This window comes from Brienomyrus brachyistius, chromosome 18, assembly GCF_023856365.1.
Source record: "Brienomyrus brachyistius isolate T26 chromosome 18, BBRACH_0.4, whole genome shotgun sequence".
In the NCBI taxonomy this organism is placed as follows: domain Eukaryota; kingdom Metazoa; phylum Chordata; class Actinopteri; order Osteoglossiformes; family Mormyridae; genus Brienomyrus; species Brienomyrus brachyistius.
The window spans coordinates 8,718,157-8,738,991 of record NC_064550.1 but is presented as its reverse complement, the minus strand read 5'-3'; the positions used below and the strand labels follow the sequence as shown (position 1 = coordinate 8,738,991).

Genomic DNA, 20,835 nt, shown 5'->3' with positions numbered 1-20,835 from the left:
AGAAAGTCAATAACAGAAAAAGTCATTAAAAACTGGAAACAATGCGTTCTAGTTTAATGAATTTGGAAAGGTATATTTGAGGACATTTTTCAGCCTTTTCTATTACATTACCTTTATTACATTTTTTTGTATATACGATTTAACAGGTAAGTGTACCAGGAGACTGAAATGTAATGTGGCATAAATGTTATTGATCAGATACGTATTTTAGGAATTACAGACTACAGTTCCTCCCAAGTAAATACTTAGAAAGCTTAAGAAAAGCCTTACAAGGAAATTATAATAACCGGTTTCTATACATATGACCTGCTGAGTAACTGAGATAATGAGACAATAAAGGGTACATTTATTTAATTTGGCTGATAGCTTGTCCAAAGTGACACACAAGGCAAACTGCACGTTTTAAACACAACGGTGTCTTCTGGCAATAAGAGGAATGTATTATGCTGAGTTTTATGTCTTTGGAAGATCCATTTTTATATAAATACAGTTGTTTATAATGGAAACCACATAGGTAGAGCTGGGAAGAGGTGGCTTATTGCCACTGAAACATAAATTTGATCTTACAATATATTTATGAAACGGCATATCAATATGTGACATTAAACTGTAGTTCAGGTGTTTATTTATTGCATGTAGTTCAATGTGGATTTTCTGTACTATCTTCAGTCATCTCTTCATTAATCGGTGATTTTTCATTTTCCCAGTGTGTCTTTCACTCATTCCATCCTATGTTCTGTATTAACCAAGCAAGCCCTGGCTCTTTCTGGTCTCGCTCTCCGCACTGCTGGGTTTTGTATGATTCCCTTGCATTTTAAGGGCATTGTTGTCTAAATTGTTGCCCTGTGATAAATTTCGGCAGAGTGGAAGCGTCCCACAGACAACGGCCGAACTGCGATGCTGTACAGTGCGGCTTTGTGAATAACAAGCCAAATAGTTATATGCTAACTAGAGAGCTGGTTTCCAATCCAGAACAGTGCTGTATGGTTAGTTTTCACACCCTTTCTTCAATTATATGGTTGGATACTCAAAATGCAATATATTGAGAGCCCATGCTGGGGGAGCTTGCATAGGCCACTTGACAATTGTGGTTATTATTCACAAACACAAAGGAAGCCAATTCAGTCTCTCTTGCTTCCATGTGCCCCAGTGGGAGACAGTTGGTTTCCCAAAATGGAAACCAGTTTGCACAGTGCTTAGGGCTGGTGGATACCACCCCCTCTCTGTCTCCCGTGAGCAGAAAGTACACATCCATTCGTGGTTGTGCACGCTCACTTGCAAACCCACTTCTGACCCAATTTCAGGATAAATTATTCCAGTTACTGTAACAATGAGCCCCCCCCCCATTCCATTCTGCATTGCCATCTTAGGATGTGATAACTGCCAGCAGGCTTCCTCTGTGTTACCACGGTGTCCTACAGAGCCTCCGTTCTGCTCCATCAGTGCTCAAGGCACTTCAGTGCACGGTGACTGGAAAGGCAGAGAACATTCCTGCTGGATGCATCGTGGGTAAAAAAAACTTCACCGGTCCACAGGGGGCGGAGCGCTTTGAGGAATATGCACAGAAAAAGTGCAGCAAACACAATTATCTTTGAATTCCTTTTACAAATAAGGCTTAGGAAAGGAAACAATTACAACTGAAAGAGAGGAAGAGAAAGCATTTGATTTCCTTGTTTTTTGTCAATGATTTAAATTCATATTTGGAAAACTAGTATTCTAATCAACAAAATTGGTTTCAGATTGGTTTCTATAATATATAGAACTGCACGTGCCAAATATTTTTGTGGTAAATACTTAATATTGAAATATTATCTTAAAATGTGAATGTGTTCTTAACAAAGAGAACTGTAGCAGTCTCTACTTTCATTTCTGTTAACTTTCTGTTAAACTCAGAATACTAATTATTGATGCAACTTGAAAACCCAGGCACACAAAACATGTGACTAGAACTTATCTGTAAATACAGTGTAACATATGCATGGCCACTGTGTGAAATTCATGACTAACAACTGAAAGATACCAAAGGCAAAATTTATCTAATGAAGTATGTTTGTATGAGTATAAAAAATGGTAAAAAAAAAAAAAAAAAAGCCTGGGAGAATCGTAAAAGGTCATCTCCACCTGAAAGCAGTGCCCAAATGTTCTCTGTCCGATGAATACAAACGACATCGTAATTCAATCCAACATACATAGTATCTTTCGCAACAGAGTCGCCTCAAGGGTGTGTTTCATTCAATCCTGCATCATTTATACAAAACTATCACAGAAACAGGGAAGGCAGACAGAGGAGAGGAACCACATACTCTTAAGTTCTAAAATAATCCTATAAATTCATACCGATAAATAACTAACGCACCTCCTAAACCCATCATTTGCTGCACCTAGTTGCCTCTCCTTTGTAAACTGGTTTGATGTCCTGCAAAGTTCCATCGCGGGTGCAGGGTCTCCACGCAGACCTTGGCCCTACTCTGAGCTACTGGGTGAGCAAGTGAACTTTTTGGAGGGCTGGAGTTCAAAAAGGGGGGGCCTGAGTCTGGGACAGCAGAAACATTGCTGACCATACAAACATTCATGTGCAATGACACTCCCAGTATAACCAATAGAAAATGCATTTAAAGGGAACATGTGGGTAACACAGGGTGTCACATCAGATTGATTAAAAATGCATCTCTGAATCACTCCTACCTGTAAGACACCATCTCAAACTATTTATGTATCTGACAGAGATATTCCCATCCATCTGTCCACCTGGAGTCACCGGGGGCCTCGAACCTATCAGGGCAGCACAAGGCAGGAACACATCCTGCACAGGAGGCCAGCCGATAACAGGATGCGCACACACACAAAGACATAAACATGCTCCACATGCACAGAGCAGAGACGGGATTTGAACCCAACCTGGTGGAAACAGCGCTAGTCACGGAGTCACCAAGTGTCGGGGGAGCTCACCAGGGAAGTAGGGGGGTTAGGGTTAGGTTGCTTTCTGTAATTGTCGATTATCAGGTCCTTCTTGACCTAATAGGCCTCTGCCCAACCAGCGGCCCCAATCCCCACACTAAAATGTACTGTGCTATGAACAGTCCGATGGTCCCATCTTGTGGTGAGTTACATTTTTGCAATTTCAAAATTTCAAGTTTAGGTACTGATAGGGATCTAACCAATAGCACATTACCAGCTCCATGAATTCTTTTTTTAGTACTATGTTTAGCATTATATTTCATAGGCAGGGATTTTCTCTTTATACTGCATAAATTCAGGGGTACGTACTGACATTTAATCTCAGTTTTGCATAAACTCGTCCTCTCTTACCACAAGCAGTAACTCATAATTTATTTGCTTATTTTAAGAAGTTTGTGTGTGATGTTCATACTGTGACATTAGTAGTAACACGTTTATTGCCACTGAAACATAAATTACACGTTTGTTCTTACAATGTATTTATGAAACGGCGTTTAATAATATTATGAAAATACAAATATATCACAGACATAATGGTAACTAACATGACCATGACAATTGATTTAATAAGGCAGAAATCTTTGCACCCACCCCCGACAAACGTAAAGAGAATAAGCAGTTATAAAATGGATGGATGGATGAATGGATGGATGGATGAATGGATGGATGGATGGACAACAATTGACCATGCATCAAAACCCGGAGTACATTCGTGGACCAGGAAGGGACACACGACGTCTATCGATAGGTTGGGTATAGAATGTGCCGCAGGACGTGTCCACACACGCGTATATAAGACAGAATATTCTAGAAAGGAAAGCAGGTTCTAAAACCTGTCTGAGATAAAAGGCCCGTGGCTTCAGACGACCCAGTCAGTACAAAAATTTCCGCATGACATGTGATGCGCCGACGGGAGTAGCCTGAGTGAATATGGCGGCTGTCGGAGGTTTGCGGGCACTCTACAAAACCGGGCTCGGCGTGCTGTGCCGGAGCAAAGGCTCCCAGTGCCTCGGAGTCAGTCACTATCGGGCTTTCAGAGTTAATGTGAGTATGGCACAACCATATTTGTATTTTTCCACGTTCATGGTCCTATCACCTTCAGTACACTCGTTGTAATTCAATATGTACCGTGAAGGCTGAATTGCATTGTTTCGCCTTAGTGTTAATAACCGGTAGCACCGTGTATAAGAGTGTAATCAGTCATATAAAGAAAAATGTGACATTCGTCGGTTTTAAATGTTTAATACGTTTGAAGGGTTTATTTTGAAATGGGATATCTTTAGGTATTCGCCATTTGTATGTGTAAATGAAGGTGGTGAATGAATCCGTGCGGACTGAATCGGCGCACAGAACTATAATGATATTATATTTACATATTATGTAGATAATGTTCGTATTTTTTTACGGAGATTTCTTTGCTCGCGTATTTCTCTGCTTGCTGATTGGCCAGTTTCAGGGGCGGGGACAAATGTTTGGAAATAAAACAAGGTCACCGTTCTTTGAATCAGGTGTCACTGCCTTTGACTCCCTACCGTACCTCTTAGAGCTCATGTTCGGTTCCTATATCTGCACACGAAAAACGGCTAAATATAACTCTCCATTCACCACAATTTGATATTTATTTATTTTTATTACATTTTTATTTATTTAAACTCTGTTTATCTACTATCACACAGCCATCTCACATTATCTCACCTTTGTCACTGGGGACTCTACCCTCGAGGCTGAATGTACCTTTTAAGGACTCTGAGGAACATTTTTTGTACCATTGGGGGTACATTTATTTTGTATGTACCTTGGGGATGTTCCTCAGAGTCCATTTCTGTACCTTAAATTAGATTAAAAGGTACATTTACCTACAGCTAGGGTACAATTGACAGAGCGTTGAGGGTACAGACCCAGTGACAAGCAAAGGCACAAATTGTTATTCTTTTATATAAATCAGTGCAGTCAGTAACAAGAGAGTGGAACGTGAAATTAGAAACAAAATATAGTAGATGGATAACAAAAGCGATTGATAAAGGTATGTTAGTTGAATAGAATAGAATTTCTTTTATTGTCATTGCACAGAAGTGCAATGAAATTTATTGTATGTATGAATGAATGAAGTCGTGCTGAATCGCCTGCCTCTGCGTTGTCCCAGGGAGCCCTACATCAGCAGCCGTTTGACACTCTGGAGGAGAAACCACAGTTTCCTGGAGCTTCAGCCGAGTTCGTCGATCGCCTGGAGTTCATTCAGCCCAATGTGATCTCTGGCATCCCCGTGTACAGAGTGATGGACAGACAGGGTCAGATTATCAATCAGGCCGAGGACCCCAAGGTATAACACCAAGCCCAAAGTATGGTGCACCCAGTAGTGCCTGCAGTATATTTTGATTGCGGTGACCATCGGATGCCTGACATGTTTACTGTGGTGCCCAAGCCACACTGTGCCTCTTCTATGGTCAGGCTGGGAAAATATAATAATACATATTTCGTTCGTTTTGATTTTGGGTGGCAATGGGAGGTGCCCACGTCTTCATTAGGGTTGACCTTGGTGTAACATGTTGATTTCTCCATCCTCATCTGTCGGTTGGTTGTCCACTGAATCATCTCATTTCCATGCCTGTATTGCGCCCTTATCGCTCTCAGCTCTCGAAAGAGATGGTGCTGAACTGCTATAAAAAGATGACGCTCCTGAACACGATGGACCGCATTCTGTATGAGTCTCAGCGGCAGGTGAGAGCCGGATCTCCCGGGTGTTAAGGGACACATGAACGCTGCGTGGTGATACCGGCGGTGACAGTGTGCTGGTGAATTACAGGGCCGCATCTCGTTCTACATGACAAACTACGGTGAGGAGGGCACTCACGTTGGCAGCGCTGCAGCTCTCGAGCCTAACGACATCATCTTTGGCCAGTACAGAGAAGCAGGTATAGTGCATGGGCATTTTTCCTATGCCTACACTGGTACATTTTTCTTCCCTGACATATAAACAACATTAATGTACCTCCAATGGTACAAAAATTATACCTCAAAGTCTATTTCGGTTCCTTGAAAGGTACACTTATCTACAGCTAGGGTACAATTGACAGATCCTTGAGGGTACAGACCCAAAGGCAAGCGTTTGTACCCTCAAAGGTACAAACTGGTACTTTTTTTCTGACAGTACCTGAGACAGTTCAGTTGATGTTTTTCGCCTGCATATTTACATACTGCATTAATACCTGGAATTGCTCATCACGTTATATTTATGCTGTCTGTCCCCCGGCCTTTAAAATTCAAATTCAAATTTTATTTGTCACATACACAGTCATACACAGTACGATATGTAGTGAAATGCTTACACGACCGCCAGTGACCTAAAAGAGAATTAAGCTTGTCGTAAGAAATATGAATAGAAGAAATACGATAGAAAAATTAAAACTTAACTAGAACAGAAATAGAAATAAAAATATAAATAGAAGTATACTGTACATAAAATAGAAGTAAAAATAGAAATAGATGTGTACTGTACATAAAATAGAAATAAAAATAGAAATATACTGTACAATAGAAATTCTTTCAAATTGAAATTAGGTGGAGGAAGTATGGTGTGCAAGTATGCATGAAAAAAGCAGCAGGTTAATTGCTGACCTGTTCGCTTTAGCTATCATGAACCATTCAGCTCATCAGTTGACCTAAACTCTGATCGTTACCTGCAGGTGTGCTGATGTTCCGCGGCTTCCCCCTGGACCTGTTCATGGCGCAGTGTTATGCCAACGCTGACGATCTGGGCAAAGGTCGCCAAATGCCTGTGCATTATGGCAGCAAGGACCTGAACTTTGTCACCATCTCGTCCCCTCTGGCCACCCAGATCCCCCAAGGTGGCTCCCGATTCTGTTCGTTCTTCCTCCATTCCCTGTTTCCATGACCTGAGGACACCCAACTACTGACTCCTCGCATGGTTCTTACGTGTCCGCCCCCCCCCCCCCCCCCCCCCCCCCAACTCTTTTTTTTTAGCGGCGGGGGCAGCCTACGCTGTGAAGAGAGAGAACTCCAACCGTATCGTGATCTGTTACTTTGGGGAGGGCGCGGCCAGCGAGGGAGACGCCCACGCAGGCTTTAATTTCTCCGCCACCTTGGAGTGCCCCATCATCTTCTTCTGCCGCAACAATGGCTACGCCATCTCCACCCCCACCAATGAGCAGTACCGGGGCGACGGCATTGGTGAGCCGCGCTGGCCCTTCCTTACATCCTAGACTGAGCGTCCTGTGCGTGTCGTATGGCGCTATTCCACTGTACCTGAGCTGTACTCAACCCTTCCCGCGAATTGGGGGTTTTCCATCGCAAAGTATGCGAGCCGAACCCAAACCGTACCCGAGACGTCACCACGCTGACACGGCCCTACTAACAGGGCTGAAAGCGTGACCAAATCGAGATAATCGCCACCCTCTGACTGGTTGAAATGCATGGAGATACCAGTGTTCAGCACTTGATTATCTGAAGTAATATGTTCTATTATTCTATATATTTTCAGTAGTATCACACATTGCGATGAACTGCCGCATTCCCGAAAACTCCGAACTTGAAAATTTCCAAAGTCCTACTAAAAATGTACTGAATGAAATGGGCTCATAATGCAAATGTACGCAAGCGAATGCTGATTCTGGTAGCATTTGTTACTAACACAACATGGCAATTCTCACAGTTGTGCTAGAAAATCGGGAAATTAGCACATAGTAAATTATGAAGTACCCCGTGTGAACAGTAGATAAGCGTCTTTTCGGTTTTACATCGTTGTCACTCTCCAAAACCGGCAATGCTTTTACCAAGCCGACCCTTCTGCGGTGGAAAACTGAAGCGAGCTGACACCGCGCTGTAACTAGACTCTCTTCCCGGTACGACTCGGTTACGGCTCGGTTCCTGTATACCAGTGGAAAAGCGCCCGTAGATGAGCTGTAGCCTCCGCTTTGTACCTCTGCAGCTGCCCGGGGCCCAGGATACGGCATGATGTCCATCCGTGTCGATGGCAATGACGTGTTTGCCGTGTATAATGCCACGAAGGAGGCTCGCCGCAGGGCCATCGCAGAGAACCAGCCCTTCCTCATCGAAGCCATGACTTACAGGTAATGCATGGATTCATATACAGCAAAAGATGCATTGAACAAATCTGCAAATTAACTACATTGATTAAATTTACATGTACAACTCAGCGACTGGCATCCCATGTAGGGTGTAGCTCTTCGTTGTGCATTGTACTTCCTGGGACAGGCTCCAGGCCCTTCTGTGGTCCTGTACTCGATAAGCAGGTGGAATGTAAGTGGGTATCTGCATGTAATAGCTGTTCTGAACTCACCCTCTACTGTATTTGTGTTGCCTGCTCAAATCTGGTTTGTGTGGCTTCCACTGTGAGAAACTGCCACTTCCACAGGATCTAGTATTACATCCCCGTTTTAACTTTTATGAATGGGATTCTGGAGGGTTTCAAGTGTGTAGAATGTTAAAACTCACCTAGAATAATTTGTAGAGCTCTCTTTAGAAAGGACGTTGTTGCATTAGTGAGTTCACAGAACAGCAACAAGAATGAATGGGGCAGAGACCGGGGCAGAGACCGGGGCAGATGTGATTCCAAGGGGCAGTGTGTACAAACAGAAGGGTTAAGCGTAAAATACGTAAATAATCATTGGTAGCATTTCTAGAATACAGACCTGTAACTGAAAATCAGTTAATGGACCAGTTGGGTGACAACCAACAAAATGTTTTTTTTTTAGAAAGGATTGTAGCTGCTGTAAATAAACTTTGCAGTGGTTTTAGACAGATATTAAAAGCATCATGAAAATCATTAAATCAAGCAGACAAGTTAAGCCCTTCGCATCCAAAATCATGATTGCTCAAAATGAACAGATGGATGAATAGCATTTTCTTTAAAGGGATGCCCAAATGAAGCTTCATGAACCCTTGCTGTATTTTTTGACCCCACTAGGTGGTGCTTTCTGTTCAAAATATGGCTCAAAGCATGAGCACCATCTAGTGGGGACAGAAAATACAGCAAGTGGTTCATGAAGCTTCATTCGGCCAACAGTACTACAGTCTAACCTGAGTACCCCCCCCCCCCCCCGTTCACTGGCAGGATCGGCCATCACAGCACCAGTGACGACAGCTCAGCCTACCGATCGGTGGACGAGGTCAACTACTGGGACAAGCAGGACCACCCCATTTCACGGCTGCGCCACTACATGACGGCACGCAGCTGGTGGGGTGAGGAGGAGGAGAAGGCCTGGAGGAAGCAGTCGCGCAAGCATGTCATGGAGGCCTTCGAGAGGGCCGAGAAGCGGCACAAGCCGCGCCTGGACCTCCTCTTCTCCGACGTGTACCAGGAGATGACCCCCAACCTAGAGAAGCAGAAGGAGGCCATGTGGGAACACCTAAAGCATTACAAAGAGCAGTACCCTCTTGACCTCTACGATAAGTAACTCATGGGTGATGCGAGGCCAGATGGGGGTCACATGGACGAAGGGAAGAGTATAGAAATGGTACATGTTACAAGAACGTTACAAGAATGTTACGAGAAATCAAGGTTACGTATAGCACTAATATTTATAAACATGGAATATTTTTATATTCATGATGCATTGGTATGTGTATGCAAGGGAGTGTTTGAAAATATTCTTATCTGGTAGAGTGACGACTTCTGTCAGCCACTACTTAATGATGCCTAGTTGCTTCCTCTTAACGTTTAGCTTTGATTTGGTAGCTAAACTAGTATCTGTAGCAGCCACCGGTTGCTCAATATAAATGTATTTATATGCTGTGTTTTGGTTTTGATCCTCATTTGAAATATCCGATTTTAATGTGACATTAGATGGCGCACAACACCTATGATCGGGGAAAGTAAAATTAAATCAAAAATATATATTTAATGATAAAACCATGTTACTGATGGAGCACTATTGCTCCATATGCACATTCCTAATGGTAGCACACGATTTTTGAGCATGCTGTTACAGTAATGTAGCTGGAGACTGTGAATTTACCCAGGAAGTGGATGTTACTAGTAGCTGTTGTTTTTATACATGATGTTACATAATACTACAGTACATCCAAACATGAGTCAGATGTGTAACGCTTTTCCCCCACATTATATTTAAATCAAGGCTTTTGTTTTTATTTATTTTTAAGGTTTGTATAGACATAAGCGATATCAATCAGTAGAAGAATATATTTAGAATTTTAATATTCAATTGTTGTGTGCATTGTAACTGGGATTTAAGTTTGTGTAAAAAGCTGTAAGTTAGTGTCATTTTTAGCATCACATTTAGCTCATATTGAGGTTATTTTGGGGAGGTCGTCACATTCGTGTTTAATAAAAATTAAGTGGTTACCGACACTCTGTTTGTGTCCAGTGTTTTAACTTTTGAAACTGAGTAACATTTATAATGATTCAAACAATTATGTTTTACAGTAAGTGGCTGGATGAAAATTAATGGTGATTTGGGGTGAAATCTTCCAAGCAAAATATTTGTCTGCCGGTTATAAATGTTGACTATGCCAAGTATTTCTGAAGAAAGTTTCCTTCATAAATCATGATAACATGATTAGTTAGCATTGAAGCCTCCGCTGACACCGGGTGCGAGTCTGCGGTCTTTGCCGTGGCTTGAGGTGTGTGGAATTTGCATGTTCTCCTCGTGTCATCCTGGCTTTCAGGTTACTCTGGTCCCCCCCCCCCACCCACAGGGTGACCCCGCAGGTGCCCTGTGATGGGTTGGCGCGCCCTCCTGGGCCGTCCCCTGCCTTACGCCTCTGGGATAGGCTCTGGGTGCTCTGTGACCCTAAATAGGACGAGCAGTTCCAGAAAATGAATGGATGACACCATAATAACCCTAACAGCCATTACCATTTCATAGATTAAGACTTTTACGTGTAGGAAAGTTTACTCTGTACTCATCAGTTATGTGGGCACAAGACAGGGAACACCAAGGATGGCATTATTATTATTTTATTATTATTATCATCAGTCATTATTATTGTCAGCAACAGTACATTGCAGTTCGAAAACTGTAGAATCAGCGCCAGGGGGCGCTTTCTTGTCACACGACTCAAGACCGCTCGCAGTAACCTCATTTTTCTTGCCTTTAGCAGACTAAAAAACCCGCACTACTTGTTTATTATGATATTATGCAGTCAAACCTTAAGTTGAGGTTAACATCTCCCTGTAAAACGTTGCAAATGTGACAGTTTCTACACCAAACTTGCGCCAGTCACTGATATTTGTCCCTTATTTATGGTGCAGAAATTATTTTGTGCTCGGCCATAAGGAACAAAATGTAGGCGGGGCGGGGGGGGGGCATTTTACAGCAGGACACTCCATCACTGAATGCCCCCCGTCTACCTCAGGCTAAGAAGATCCTACAGGCACCAAACTTGCAGCAGTTAGTGTGAAGTTGGGCAATAAGGAAAAAAATCTAGGCAAGGGGGTCGTTTTCAACTCTGATTGGAAAACACTCCCGAGATTGTCCATTGTCTTGAAAATAGAAAACATATAGAATCTCAATAACTTTCTTAACTCTGTCTTTAATCCAAAACAATAAAAAATAACAGTAACACTACAATAAATAAAAATGATGTGGAGTAATTTGTAAATAGTAAAACTTGTAAATAGTGTTAAATTATGTCAACACAATTGCTTCCTAGTAGTGGAACATGCTGATTTGTCTGGTACTGCATCCATTGTTCGATGACTGCACACATTTTGAAATGTTGATTTACTAATAACTGCGCTTAATTTTTATTTATTACAGTGTTATTGCTGTTACTTTTATTGTTGTTGATTTTAAAAAAAAAGGTTGTTTAGAATGTTTAACTATGTTGATTTTTTTTGGTTAATTTGATGACAAAAAATTTTTGAAATCTTGATTTACTAATTACTGCCCATAATTTGTATTTATTGCACTGTTACTGTTAATTTTTTATAATGTTTTTGGATTAAAAATAGAGTTATTAAGAAAGCTTTTGAAATTCTATATTTTTTTCTGTTTTTGCAGCGTTTTACGGGAGGTTGTTAATCTTAACTTTGATTGTAAAATGCAATAAACAAGTATTGTGAGTTTTTTTTTTTACTCTACGTAAGGGAAGAAAATGAACTTCCGCCGTGCAGGAGAAGCGATGCGACATTACCTTTAAAAAGAGCGATTACGTTCTGGGAGGCAATTCGTGGCAGGAGGGCAGATTAGAGCCCAACCCCCGTACACCTAACAGCTATTCATATACAATAAACCAACGAGCAAAGACGTTTGGCGAAGTCTTCATTGCCGGCAGTCTTATCTTTCCTTTCTGGAGTGAAGACAAAGAACAGCAAAAAAAGTAAGTAAACACAAATTTCCTCTACTGCACCAAGGTCATTCGTTTAAATTTTTTTGTATAATTATTTGTGCCTCTACGTGTATCTTATGACACACAGTGAGTCTTATACGGTGAGTTTTTCGTTTATAATATTATTTGATGGAGTGTTTATTAATTTCTTAACCATACAATACGAATCCTAGAATCACTCTTTTGCACCGACCGTCCAAATGACTTAGTCGCTTCAGCGACTAATGACTTCGACTAATGACTAATGACTGCGGTGAAATATTTGTGTTAATTGTCGCTTATTATGATGATTAAAAGTTTCAGGTAAATGCGTTCAACGCAAAACATTTCACTGTGTAAAGCATGGTTGCCAGGCCGGCTTAAAATCTTGTACTACCAGTTTGATAGGGTTGCGCCATGCGCCGTTAATAAACGACATCATAATTGTATGGTACGTTACTTTATACATTTGAAAATAATGTACAGTAATGTTTTTATGAAAATTTCCTGGCTTTCTAATCGTCCACCAAGCTTCACAATAGTTATTAACCGTCATATATGTACATTGTAAGAAAAAAAGTTACCTTTGTGGGTACAATTACTTGTCACTAGGGCTGTACCTTCAAGAGTCTGCCAACTGTACCCTAGCTGTAGGTACATATACCTTTTAATGTAATTTAGGGTACAGGAATAGACCATTGGAAGTACATTGATGTTATTTGTACTTTGGGGTACAAATCTGTACTAGAGATGTGTCTTTTTTTCTAACAGTGTATTCAGCCAGTTCCAGTAAGTTACTATGGCTGTTTTTCTGGTTTTCCAGGGTAGAGTCAAAGACTGACTTACGCACGGGGCGACCTGGGCTGTATCCAAGTGGCCCAAGTTGTAGGGCAGGGCCCTGCCTTCTTCGTGGTTGTCACAGCAGAATTTTATGCTGTAGGTAGGGCCCCAACACTGACTTCAGCCCAGGGGCCCCCACCCCCCCCCCCTAAATGCATGACAAAGGAGCAACAAAGATCCTCATGAATAATGTATATAAAGAAGTGTAAATGCCAGTTCCACAGAGAAGGTTAATATCCACAGGGAAGGTTAATATAACGGCACAGGACTCTCTCAGCTCGCTGCCAATTGGATCACCAAAGTCACATGGCTCTTATCCATGGTCATTAAGAATGAAACAATAACATATAGTTTGAGTAGGAATCATAAGCAAAAAAAAAATAAATCACCGCAATGATAGTTATATGACTCTGCCCACCTAACTCTGTCCTCTGTTGTCGACTTCCTGTGGCAGTATCTCTCAATCCAGTTGTCTCCCAGATAGTCCCAAGACCACTCTAAACACAACTATGACAGGTATTTGGTGTTTTGATTACTTGATTGGTGCAGGTGTTATCTTTAGTTCAGGAACCAGAATGTCAGCCTTTTAAGCACCTTTTGGGAAATCTGAGTTTCGGAGCTATGCAGCTGGTTAATCAAGATTTTTTTTATTTTCGGGGATGTATGCGGGGTATTTTGGAGTGGCATTCTGGATGGATGATCTGCAGTGCAGCTCATATGAAGGGGTTTTAATTATAACCTAGAGAAACAAAGGGACCATGAGGGGTCAAAATATACAGGGAGTCTATACAGGCAGGGAGCATAAGCAAAACAGACTCTGACTCTTAAGGGGAACAAGCAGGAAACCAATCACAAGGAACTGGAAGCAAAAGCAGACCGCAAAAACAGCAACTAACACAAACACACTCAGTGACCGACTGAAGACTGAAGCATGGACAGGCGTAATAAAACAAATCTGCATTTTTAAATCCTGGTTAAATCCTGGTTCTGCTGCCTGATGGCTATGCTGAGCAGCTGGTTGCTTCCAGATTCAAAATTTCTAAGACAGCAGTACACAAGAATGCAGTGGAGCAGGAGATGTAATAGACAGGGTTTAATGGGTTAAGTTTTCTTCATATCACAGTGATGTAATTGGTTCTGGGAGCCAAGTAGCCCCGCCCTTCAGTCTATGAGGTGATTGGTGTAAGACACATTGGTATGTGCTGTGAGTTTTGGCAAGTAAAGGTTTTACCAATCTTGTAACACGATCCCGAGAGTTTTATTCCTTTCCCCGCCAAGATATTACATGAGACGCTGGGAACGACCGGAAACAGGCAGGTAAAGTTTGTGCGTTATCTCTGTGTTGTCAGGACATTCCTTTGAATATTCTGAATCCTCCCATCCCCCCACAGCCTACAGTCCAAAAACATGCTAAGATGAACTAGAGTTATCAAGTTGTGAGTGTGCCCTTGCAATGGGATTCGCCACCTTGCACCCATAGTCTCCAGAGCCCTGCAGCCCCAGAAAGGATGAGTGGGTACGGAAAATGGATGGATGCATGTCTGATGTTTTGCAGTTTAGTCTGTAATCAGAAGAAGGAGCTATTAATCTTATGACTTCTTTTTTGTTTTTAGGTCAAGTGCCCCACTCTTAACTTGTACATCCTCCTGCAACAAAGACTATGATTCTAAGAATGATCAGGCTTAAAAAAATCATCCTTGCCATAACGCTCATGAGCGGTCTTGCAGTTTTCCTGTACTATTCTCTCAGATCAAAGAGAGACGTTTCACTGGGGATGGTGCTACAAGCCACTACTCTTGAACAGGCTGCCACAGACCAGTTTGAACCTGACCAGGACAACAACGTTGTTATTACAGTGTCGGAAGCGTTCAGGCAAGCCTTCGCGCAGAAATCTTCATATTGGAGCAGACGTCAAAATGCTTTATTGCAAAAGCTAGATAAAATGAATACGTCTAACATGACGAGAAATAAGTTCAGCAGGCCTAAGTGCAGTCCTTCGACTTTTGAGCTGATGCGTGCCAACATAGGAGATTTTGACTCCTATCCAGAAATGTACAAGAATTTTTTGGTAGGAATGAATTGCAGAGATTCTCGAATTGTGATAGATCAGCCAAACAAATGCAAGAATTTGAACGGGGAGGGGCGACCTTATCTTCTAATTGCCATCAAGTCGGAGTCCGGCAATTTTTTGCAGCGTCAGGCGATACGAAACACATGGGGTCGGCAGGGGTCATATGGAGATTTAACTGTGCGTACCATATTTCTCCTGGGCACAAGCTCGACACAGGAGCCCAGTTTGCAGCGTCTGTTGGACTTCGAGGGAAAATACTTTAGCGACCTTCTGCAATGGGAATTTCAAGAGACTTTCTACAACCGGGCTTTGAAAGATGCTCTCTTCCTGGAGTGGATCTTGACACAATGCCCACGTGTAACGTTCATCTTCAGTGGATACGATGATATCTTCATAAATACAGCAGCTATACTCCGCTATCTGCAGTCCTTAACACCTGAAAAGGCAGCCAAGCTGTACGCTGGTCACCTTAACACCGATTCAAACCCAGTTAATGACCCTCAGGAGAAATATTACGTCCCTCCAAGCTTCTATGATGGTTCATACCCAGCTTATGCCACTGGTGCCGGCTTCCTGCTGTCAGGTTCCCTGGTAAAGCCTCTCCACAGGATATCGGTGTTCATCCCTTTCTTCCCCATCGATGATGTCTACACAGGAATCTGCTTGCAGGCACTTGGAGTGGAACCTGAGATGCTCACGGGCTTCGAGACAGGCATGCAGGTCGACGACACCAACGTATGTTTGTACAAAGACCTTCTGCTGATGAATAACCGGAATCCACAGAAGATACTCACGATGTGGAAAAACATCAACAGTCCTCTGCTCGTTTGCTAACAGCACATTTTTACTCTTGCCCTCACCAACCAACCTGCGTGACGTTTACCCAGCACTCCTGCAGCAGATGGAGTAAAGAACTTGCTTATGGGCCCAATGAACAATTTTTAAACAAAAAATTGTCTGATAATCAAATGTATATATTTGTATAGAAGTTGTCATCACAATTTATGCTGTATTGAATCACAAAAATCTTAACAAAATGTAAAATTCTATTACAATATTTTATAACAGTATTTTATGTGGCTGTAGAACATGAAGAATCAAATGGCCGTCAAATGTTTTGGAAGGGATTTCAGTTTGTTTTTATTCAGTGTCAGTCTGTCAGGTTGATAACCGAGTGGTAAATTTGTGCGACCATAGTCTACAATGTGGGATATCAAATGACAAGCTGTTATAATGATTGTTATGCTGATGTTGATAGTGGTTTATGTGCTGTTTTATGTTATGTTATGTTATGTTATGTTATGTTATGTTATGTTATGTTATGGAGGCGGGGAGGCAGGGTGAGAGGTGGGGTGGGAGGTGTTTGGCGACCAGTCACTTTGGACTTCCAGTGGTTTTTCTTTATACGCTTTTGGTTCTTCTCTTATGTGATTTTCTGCTATTTTTTCCATATAAATTTAACTAACAATTAATTGCTACACGCTCTTGTTAAGTGTCTTGGAGCAACGGTGTGGTGAAAGATGATAAATTCATACAATCTTATTTTGTATAGTGCACTTTCACATAAAATTCTCTCGAATCACGTAATATTGTCCCTGTCCAAAGCCCCCAGAGAGCAAGTCAGAGGCAACAGTGTGAAGGAAACACTCCCTAGAAGGAAGAAACCTTGGGAGGACCCAGACTCAAAGGAGGAGCCCATCCTCCAGGGGCCGGCAGGGATACTGAAACGTGAAAGATGGCAGAATCCTAATTTACACTGTGCAAAAATTAAGATTCGAGTCTGGGTGCAGGGGGCAGGCAGGTGACGGCACACAGGTGCTGGTGCTGCTTCTGATGGAATGATGAACAGCGGTACAGCAGCAGGGAAGGAAGGATAGACGTCACAGGCTGAGGGGAAGGCAGGCCGGAAGGATGTCACAAGCAGAGGGGAGGGCAGGCCGGTAGGACGTCACAGGTGGTAGAGAACTAGTTATGTATATACAAAAAGAAACTGAATTGGTGGTGCCAGCAATAGACTATTATATTTATGTGGGTTTTTGTTTGTTGTATAAAATTAACACACAATATACATTCATGCAATGCTCCTGAGCAGGATGATTCTGAGCAAAATATGAATCTCAATTTTTTTTCCACTCAGTTGAGATAATGATTTTCTGTCATGATTCTTGAGCAGTTTATTTATTATTATTTTACATTACATATTGTCTTTTATGAAGTCTTCATCAATTAAAGTTAACGACATGAGAACTACTACTGAAAAAATGGTGATGATTCCATTGGACAATCAGCTATTTTCTGTAGTGGAGGACAAGGGTTTTACTTAAAAGAAATCTAAAAGTTCCAGCCCGCAAAATGCCTATAATTCATATTTATATCTGGTCCATTTTCCACAAAACAAAAATTTATTTTTGCTAGCCTGTACCAGCAGGCTTGGCAAGTTTCACCACCTTTTTTTAATAAAAGGAAAGTATGCTACTCAGTTTTCCTTATTGTGCTGCACTGTAACTTACAATGCAATAGTAAATCCTGTTTTGAATGAATTTGAAAGGACGGGGTGCTCTTTGTAAGATCAAGGGATTTGAGTGAATTGTAGTGTCTGGCAGACTGAGCCATGGCAGTAACAGCAAGAAACAAGAAGACTTACGGAAAGAGGAAATCAATGCCCTTTTATTAAGCCAATAAAGGATGGATACAGGCTCCAACCAAAGACTGAAGCGCAAATAAGGCAGAAACAGAGTGAGGTCGGATGCTGGACAGTAAAAATACACAGTGGGTAATTCATACAATGATTAAAGACATGCGAGGATTGGACAGGGTTCACGTATGACACAGGCAAAGACACGTGACAAAATGGAATACAACATGTATTTACAATTACATTGACAAGAGTCTGTTTACAATATTCCCAGCATGCACTGGTGCTACACTGCCCCCCTCCATTATGAAGTCCATATCAGTGACATCACCATGAAACAATACATCCTATCTTAAAAGTCCGTATCAGTGATTAGAAAAGACCAAACAGTGCATCACATCTCAAAAAGTCCATCAAAAGGTCCGTATTGGTGATTAGAAAAACACAAGCATTTAAAATTACACCAGGGGCTATTTATAATATTCCCTGCTCCAGCACTACAGTATTATGCTTTTTACATAACTACTTTTAAAATCAGATACTTTGACTTGAGTAGTATTGTATTGGATAACTTTTAGTACTTAAGTAACATTTTGGTGTCGTATTTGTATGTTTACTTCAGGGGCAGAGTCAATGGACAGAAGGCTTAGGCCCGCCCAAAACATCCATAATCCCCCCCACCCAATGCAAAAATTCTACCAACAAGACTCATATTCAACGTCATCCATCACTACTAATGAGTCATGCACGGAAAACTTGCAGTCATCCATCATCCATTCATTCATTACTACTAACCAATAGGAAGATTCTCCTCTCTGCCACTTACCTTGCGCCAACTTCGATGTCCCCTCCTCCACCGAGATGTCACTGATTGGTCCTCGTCTCTTGGTCTGCCCTATTTATTACACTGGTTGTCGTTGCCGTGGGAGATATTATTTCAAGTTTGGTTCTGACATTTTAGTTGAAGCGATGCAAACCTTCAGAAGGAAGTAGCGGCTGGTTTCCAGCCAACACATTCGCGTATTTTAATCTCATGAAAATTCACCTATGGAAATCTGTGTTTTCATCTGATGTGTTATGCACCATCACAGGAGTTGTGAACAGCTGTGGGTCTGACCTTGTCTAGGGTAACTTTACCTGAAATATGAAGGGGAAAAAAATGGCAAAAAATGCCCTTTTTGATGTGACTAAACCTTTTTGCATAAACTAGTAGTCATTTTGTTATATGCTAATCACCTCTTTCCTATGAATGAATATTTAAATCTACTTAAAAGATTTGATGCAAAGTTTAATTTTTATTTTGTATTAAATTGTTGGATGGTAAAGAAGCTAGTGTTGTTGCAGCATTGTGTGTTTGTTGTGATGGGGTATGTGTTTTTTACAACTTAGGCTTAAAGTGTGCTTTTATCGTTCATTACAGATTCTGTCTCTGCGGGCCATATAGTTTGTATAGGCTAGAGATGGATTGTGATTTGAAGTTATGCCTGCTCAGAAAAACAACATTCTGGCTACACCACTGTCGAGCAATTTCTCAACACAGCTTTAGGAGGAACCCCAGAAGTCTCAGGGATGGTCCCTGCAATTGCTTTCATGATGTAATGGAATACTTTTCGAACAATAAAAGTTTGGTATGTAGCTTCCAATTTTTGTGAATTGCCACGTGCCACTTAAACAGATGTCGTCACAATCTCAGAAGCATAGCACTAACAATAACATACAGTGGGTACAATGTCAACACCCCCTTCCCGAATTAACACCCTTTGATGAATTACATACTGAAAGCAAAAAGGTGTGTTATCTTTTCATTGACCACCCACACGCAAGTGAAAACAACATTTCAAAAAGGATTGACAGTTAATTAAAATGGCATTTTCTTCTTTTTTGGGGAAAAGAAAACTGATTTTTTAAAAAAAGGCTCATTTAGATTTTGCTAAAATTCATAACAAATTACGCAGTCAAGTGGTCAAGGTGCTGGGCTCTCCCGTTTCTGAAATTTCAAGCTACAATGCAAAAGGGTATGTCTGATGAAGACCCAGCAAATCTTACAACTGGAAGAACCCTGCTCCTAAAAGAGAAACTGGATGGTGCAAAATACTGAGAGGTGCTTGAAGAAAGCTTGCCATCCTTTGCCAGGTAGATGAAGATGAGAACACAGCAGGGATGCACCGATCCAACTTTTTCAGTTCCGATACCGATACTAATACCGGGGCTTTGGGTATCGGTCGATCCCGAGTACCGATCCGATGATCAATTAATAAGATGTATGTCACACTTTGGAGGGGAGATGGAGATTATATTTAAGGAGACATCGGGCTTACAAACTTGACCTAAATACCTCATTTTGGAAGACAATGTAAAAAATATGCACACATACGTATAAGCTGAATTATTTACTATTAACGGGGCGGCATGGTGGTGCAGTGGCACCGTTGCCTCGCACCTCTGGGACCCGGGTTTGAATCTCCACCTGGGTCACATGTGTGTGGAGTTTGCATGTTCTCCCCATGTCGTCGTGGGGTTTCCTCCAGATACTCCGGTTTCCCGCCACAGTCCAAAAACATGCTGAGGCTAATTGGAGTTCCTAAATTGCCCATAGGTGTGCATGTGTGTGTGAATGGTGTGTGAGTCTGCCCCCCCACCCTGGGTTGTTCCCTGCCTCGTGCCCATTACTTCCGGGATAGGCTCCGGACCCCCCTGCGACCCAGTAGGATAAGCGGTTTGGAAAATGGATGGATTTACTATTAACATAATACTAACGACCTGGTAACAGTAAAGTAACAGAAATTCCAATGTAAGTAATGTTATAAGTATACTTTTAGGTGCAGCAATCTTCAGGAATTAAAATTTCAGTATACAATACAAGTGTAAATGAAAACACCGCATTTTGAGGTTCGTATCTCGCGTCCAATCAGTGTGCAGTTTAAGGGGCCTACGTCAGAGCTCCAGGTATCAGTAGTGAAGCTAATCAATGGTACATCTTTTAACATTTTTGCTATGCATTCGCATACATTTTTGTACAGCT

The 20,835-nt window shown here is 41.7% G+C and overlaps 2 protein-coding genes across 3 annotated transcripts; both read left to right on the top strand.

Moving 5' to 3' along the window:
- Positions 1-3,662: 3,662 nt before the first annotated feature.
- Positions 3,663-10,306, top strand: LOC125713292 (2-oxoisovalerate dehydrogenase subunit alpha, mitochondrial-like). The gene is made up of 8 exons (XM_048984294.1): positions 3,663-4,002; positions 5,102-5,278; positions 5,590-5,676; positions 5,762-5,870; positions 6,642-6,803; positions 6,940-7,146; positions 7,904-8,045; positions 9,050-10,306. The coding sequence occupies exons 1-8, from the start codon at positions 3,889-3,891 to the stop codon at positions 9,390-9,392; spliced, it is 1,341 nt and encodes a 446-aa protein (XP_048840251.1). The 5' UTR covers positions 3,663-3,888; the 3' UTR covers positions 9,393-10,306.
- A 1,750-nt stretch (positions 10,307-12,056) lies between these two features.
- LOC125713452 (N-acetyllactosaminide beta-1,3-N-acetylglucosaminyltransferase 2-like) lies at positions 12,057-17,718 on the top strand. 2 transcript variants are annotated; one of them, XM_048984589.1, is made up of 3 exons: positions 12,057-12,279; positions 14,499-14,623; positions 14,721-17,718. In XM_048984589.1, exon 3 carries the CDS (start codon positions 14,768-14,770, stop codon positions 16,010-16,012), a length of 1,245 nt encoding a protein of 414 aa, XP_048840546.1. In that variant the 5' UTR covers positions 12,057-12,279; positions 14,499-14,623; positions 14,721-14,767; the 3' UTR covers positions 16,013-17,718. The 2 variants fall into 2 exon arrangements, with proteins under 2 accessions (XP_048840546.1, XP_048840545.1); XM_048984588.1 differs by lacking the exon at positions 14,499-14,623.
- The last annotated feature ends 3,117 nt before the right edge of the window (positions 17,719-20,835 follow it).

Excerpts from the sequence above, each read along its gene's own strand:
- LOC125713292 (XM_048984294.1), top strand. The coding sequence starts at position 3,889 with ATGGCGGCTGTCGGAGGTTTGCGGGCACTCTACAAAACCGGGCTCGGC. Across the intron at positions 4,003-5,101 it reads ATCGGGCTTTCAGAGTTAAT|GGAGCCCTACATCAGCAGCC; the intron begins GTGAGTATGGCA and ends GCGTTGTCCCAG. Across the intron at positions 5,871-6,641 it reads TGGCCAGTACAGAGAAGCAG|GTGTGCTGATGTTCCGCGGC; the intron begins GTATAGTGCATG and ends CGTTACCTGCAG.
- LOC125713452 (XM_048984588.1), top strand. The coding sequence starts at position 14,768 with ATGATTCTAAGAATGATCAGGCTTAAAAAAATCATCCTTGCCATAACG.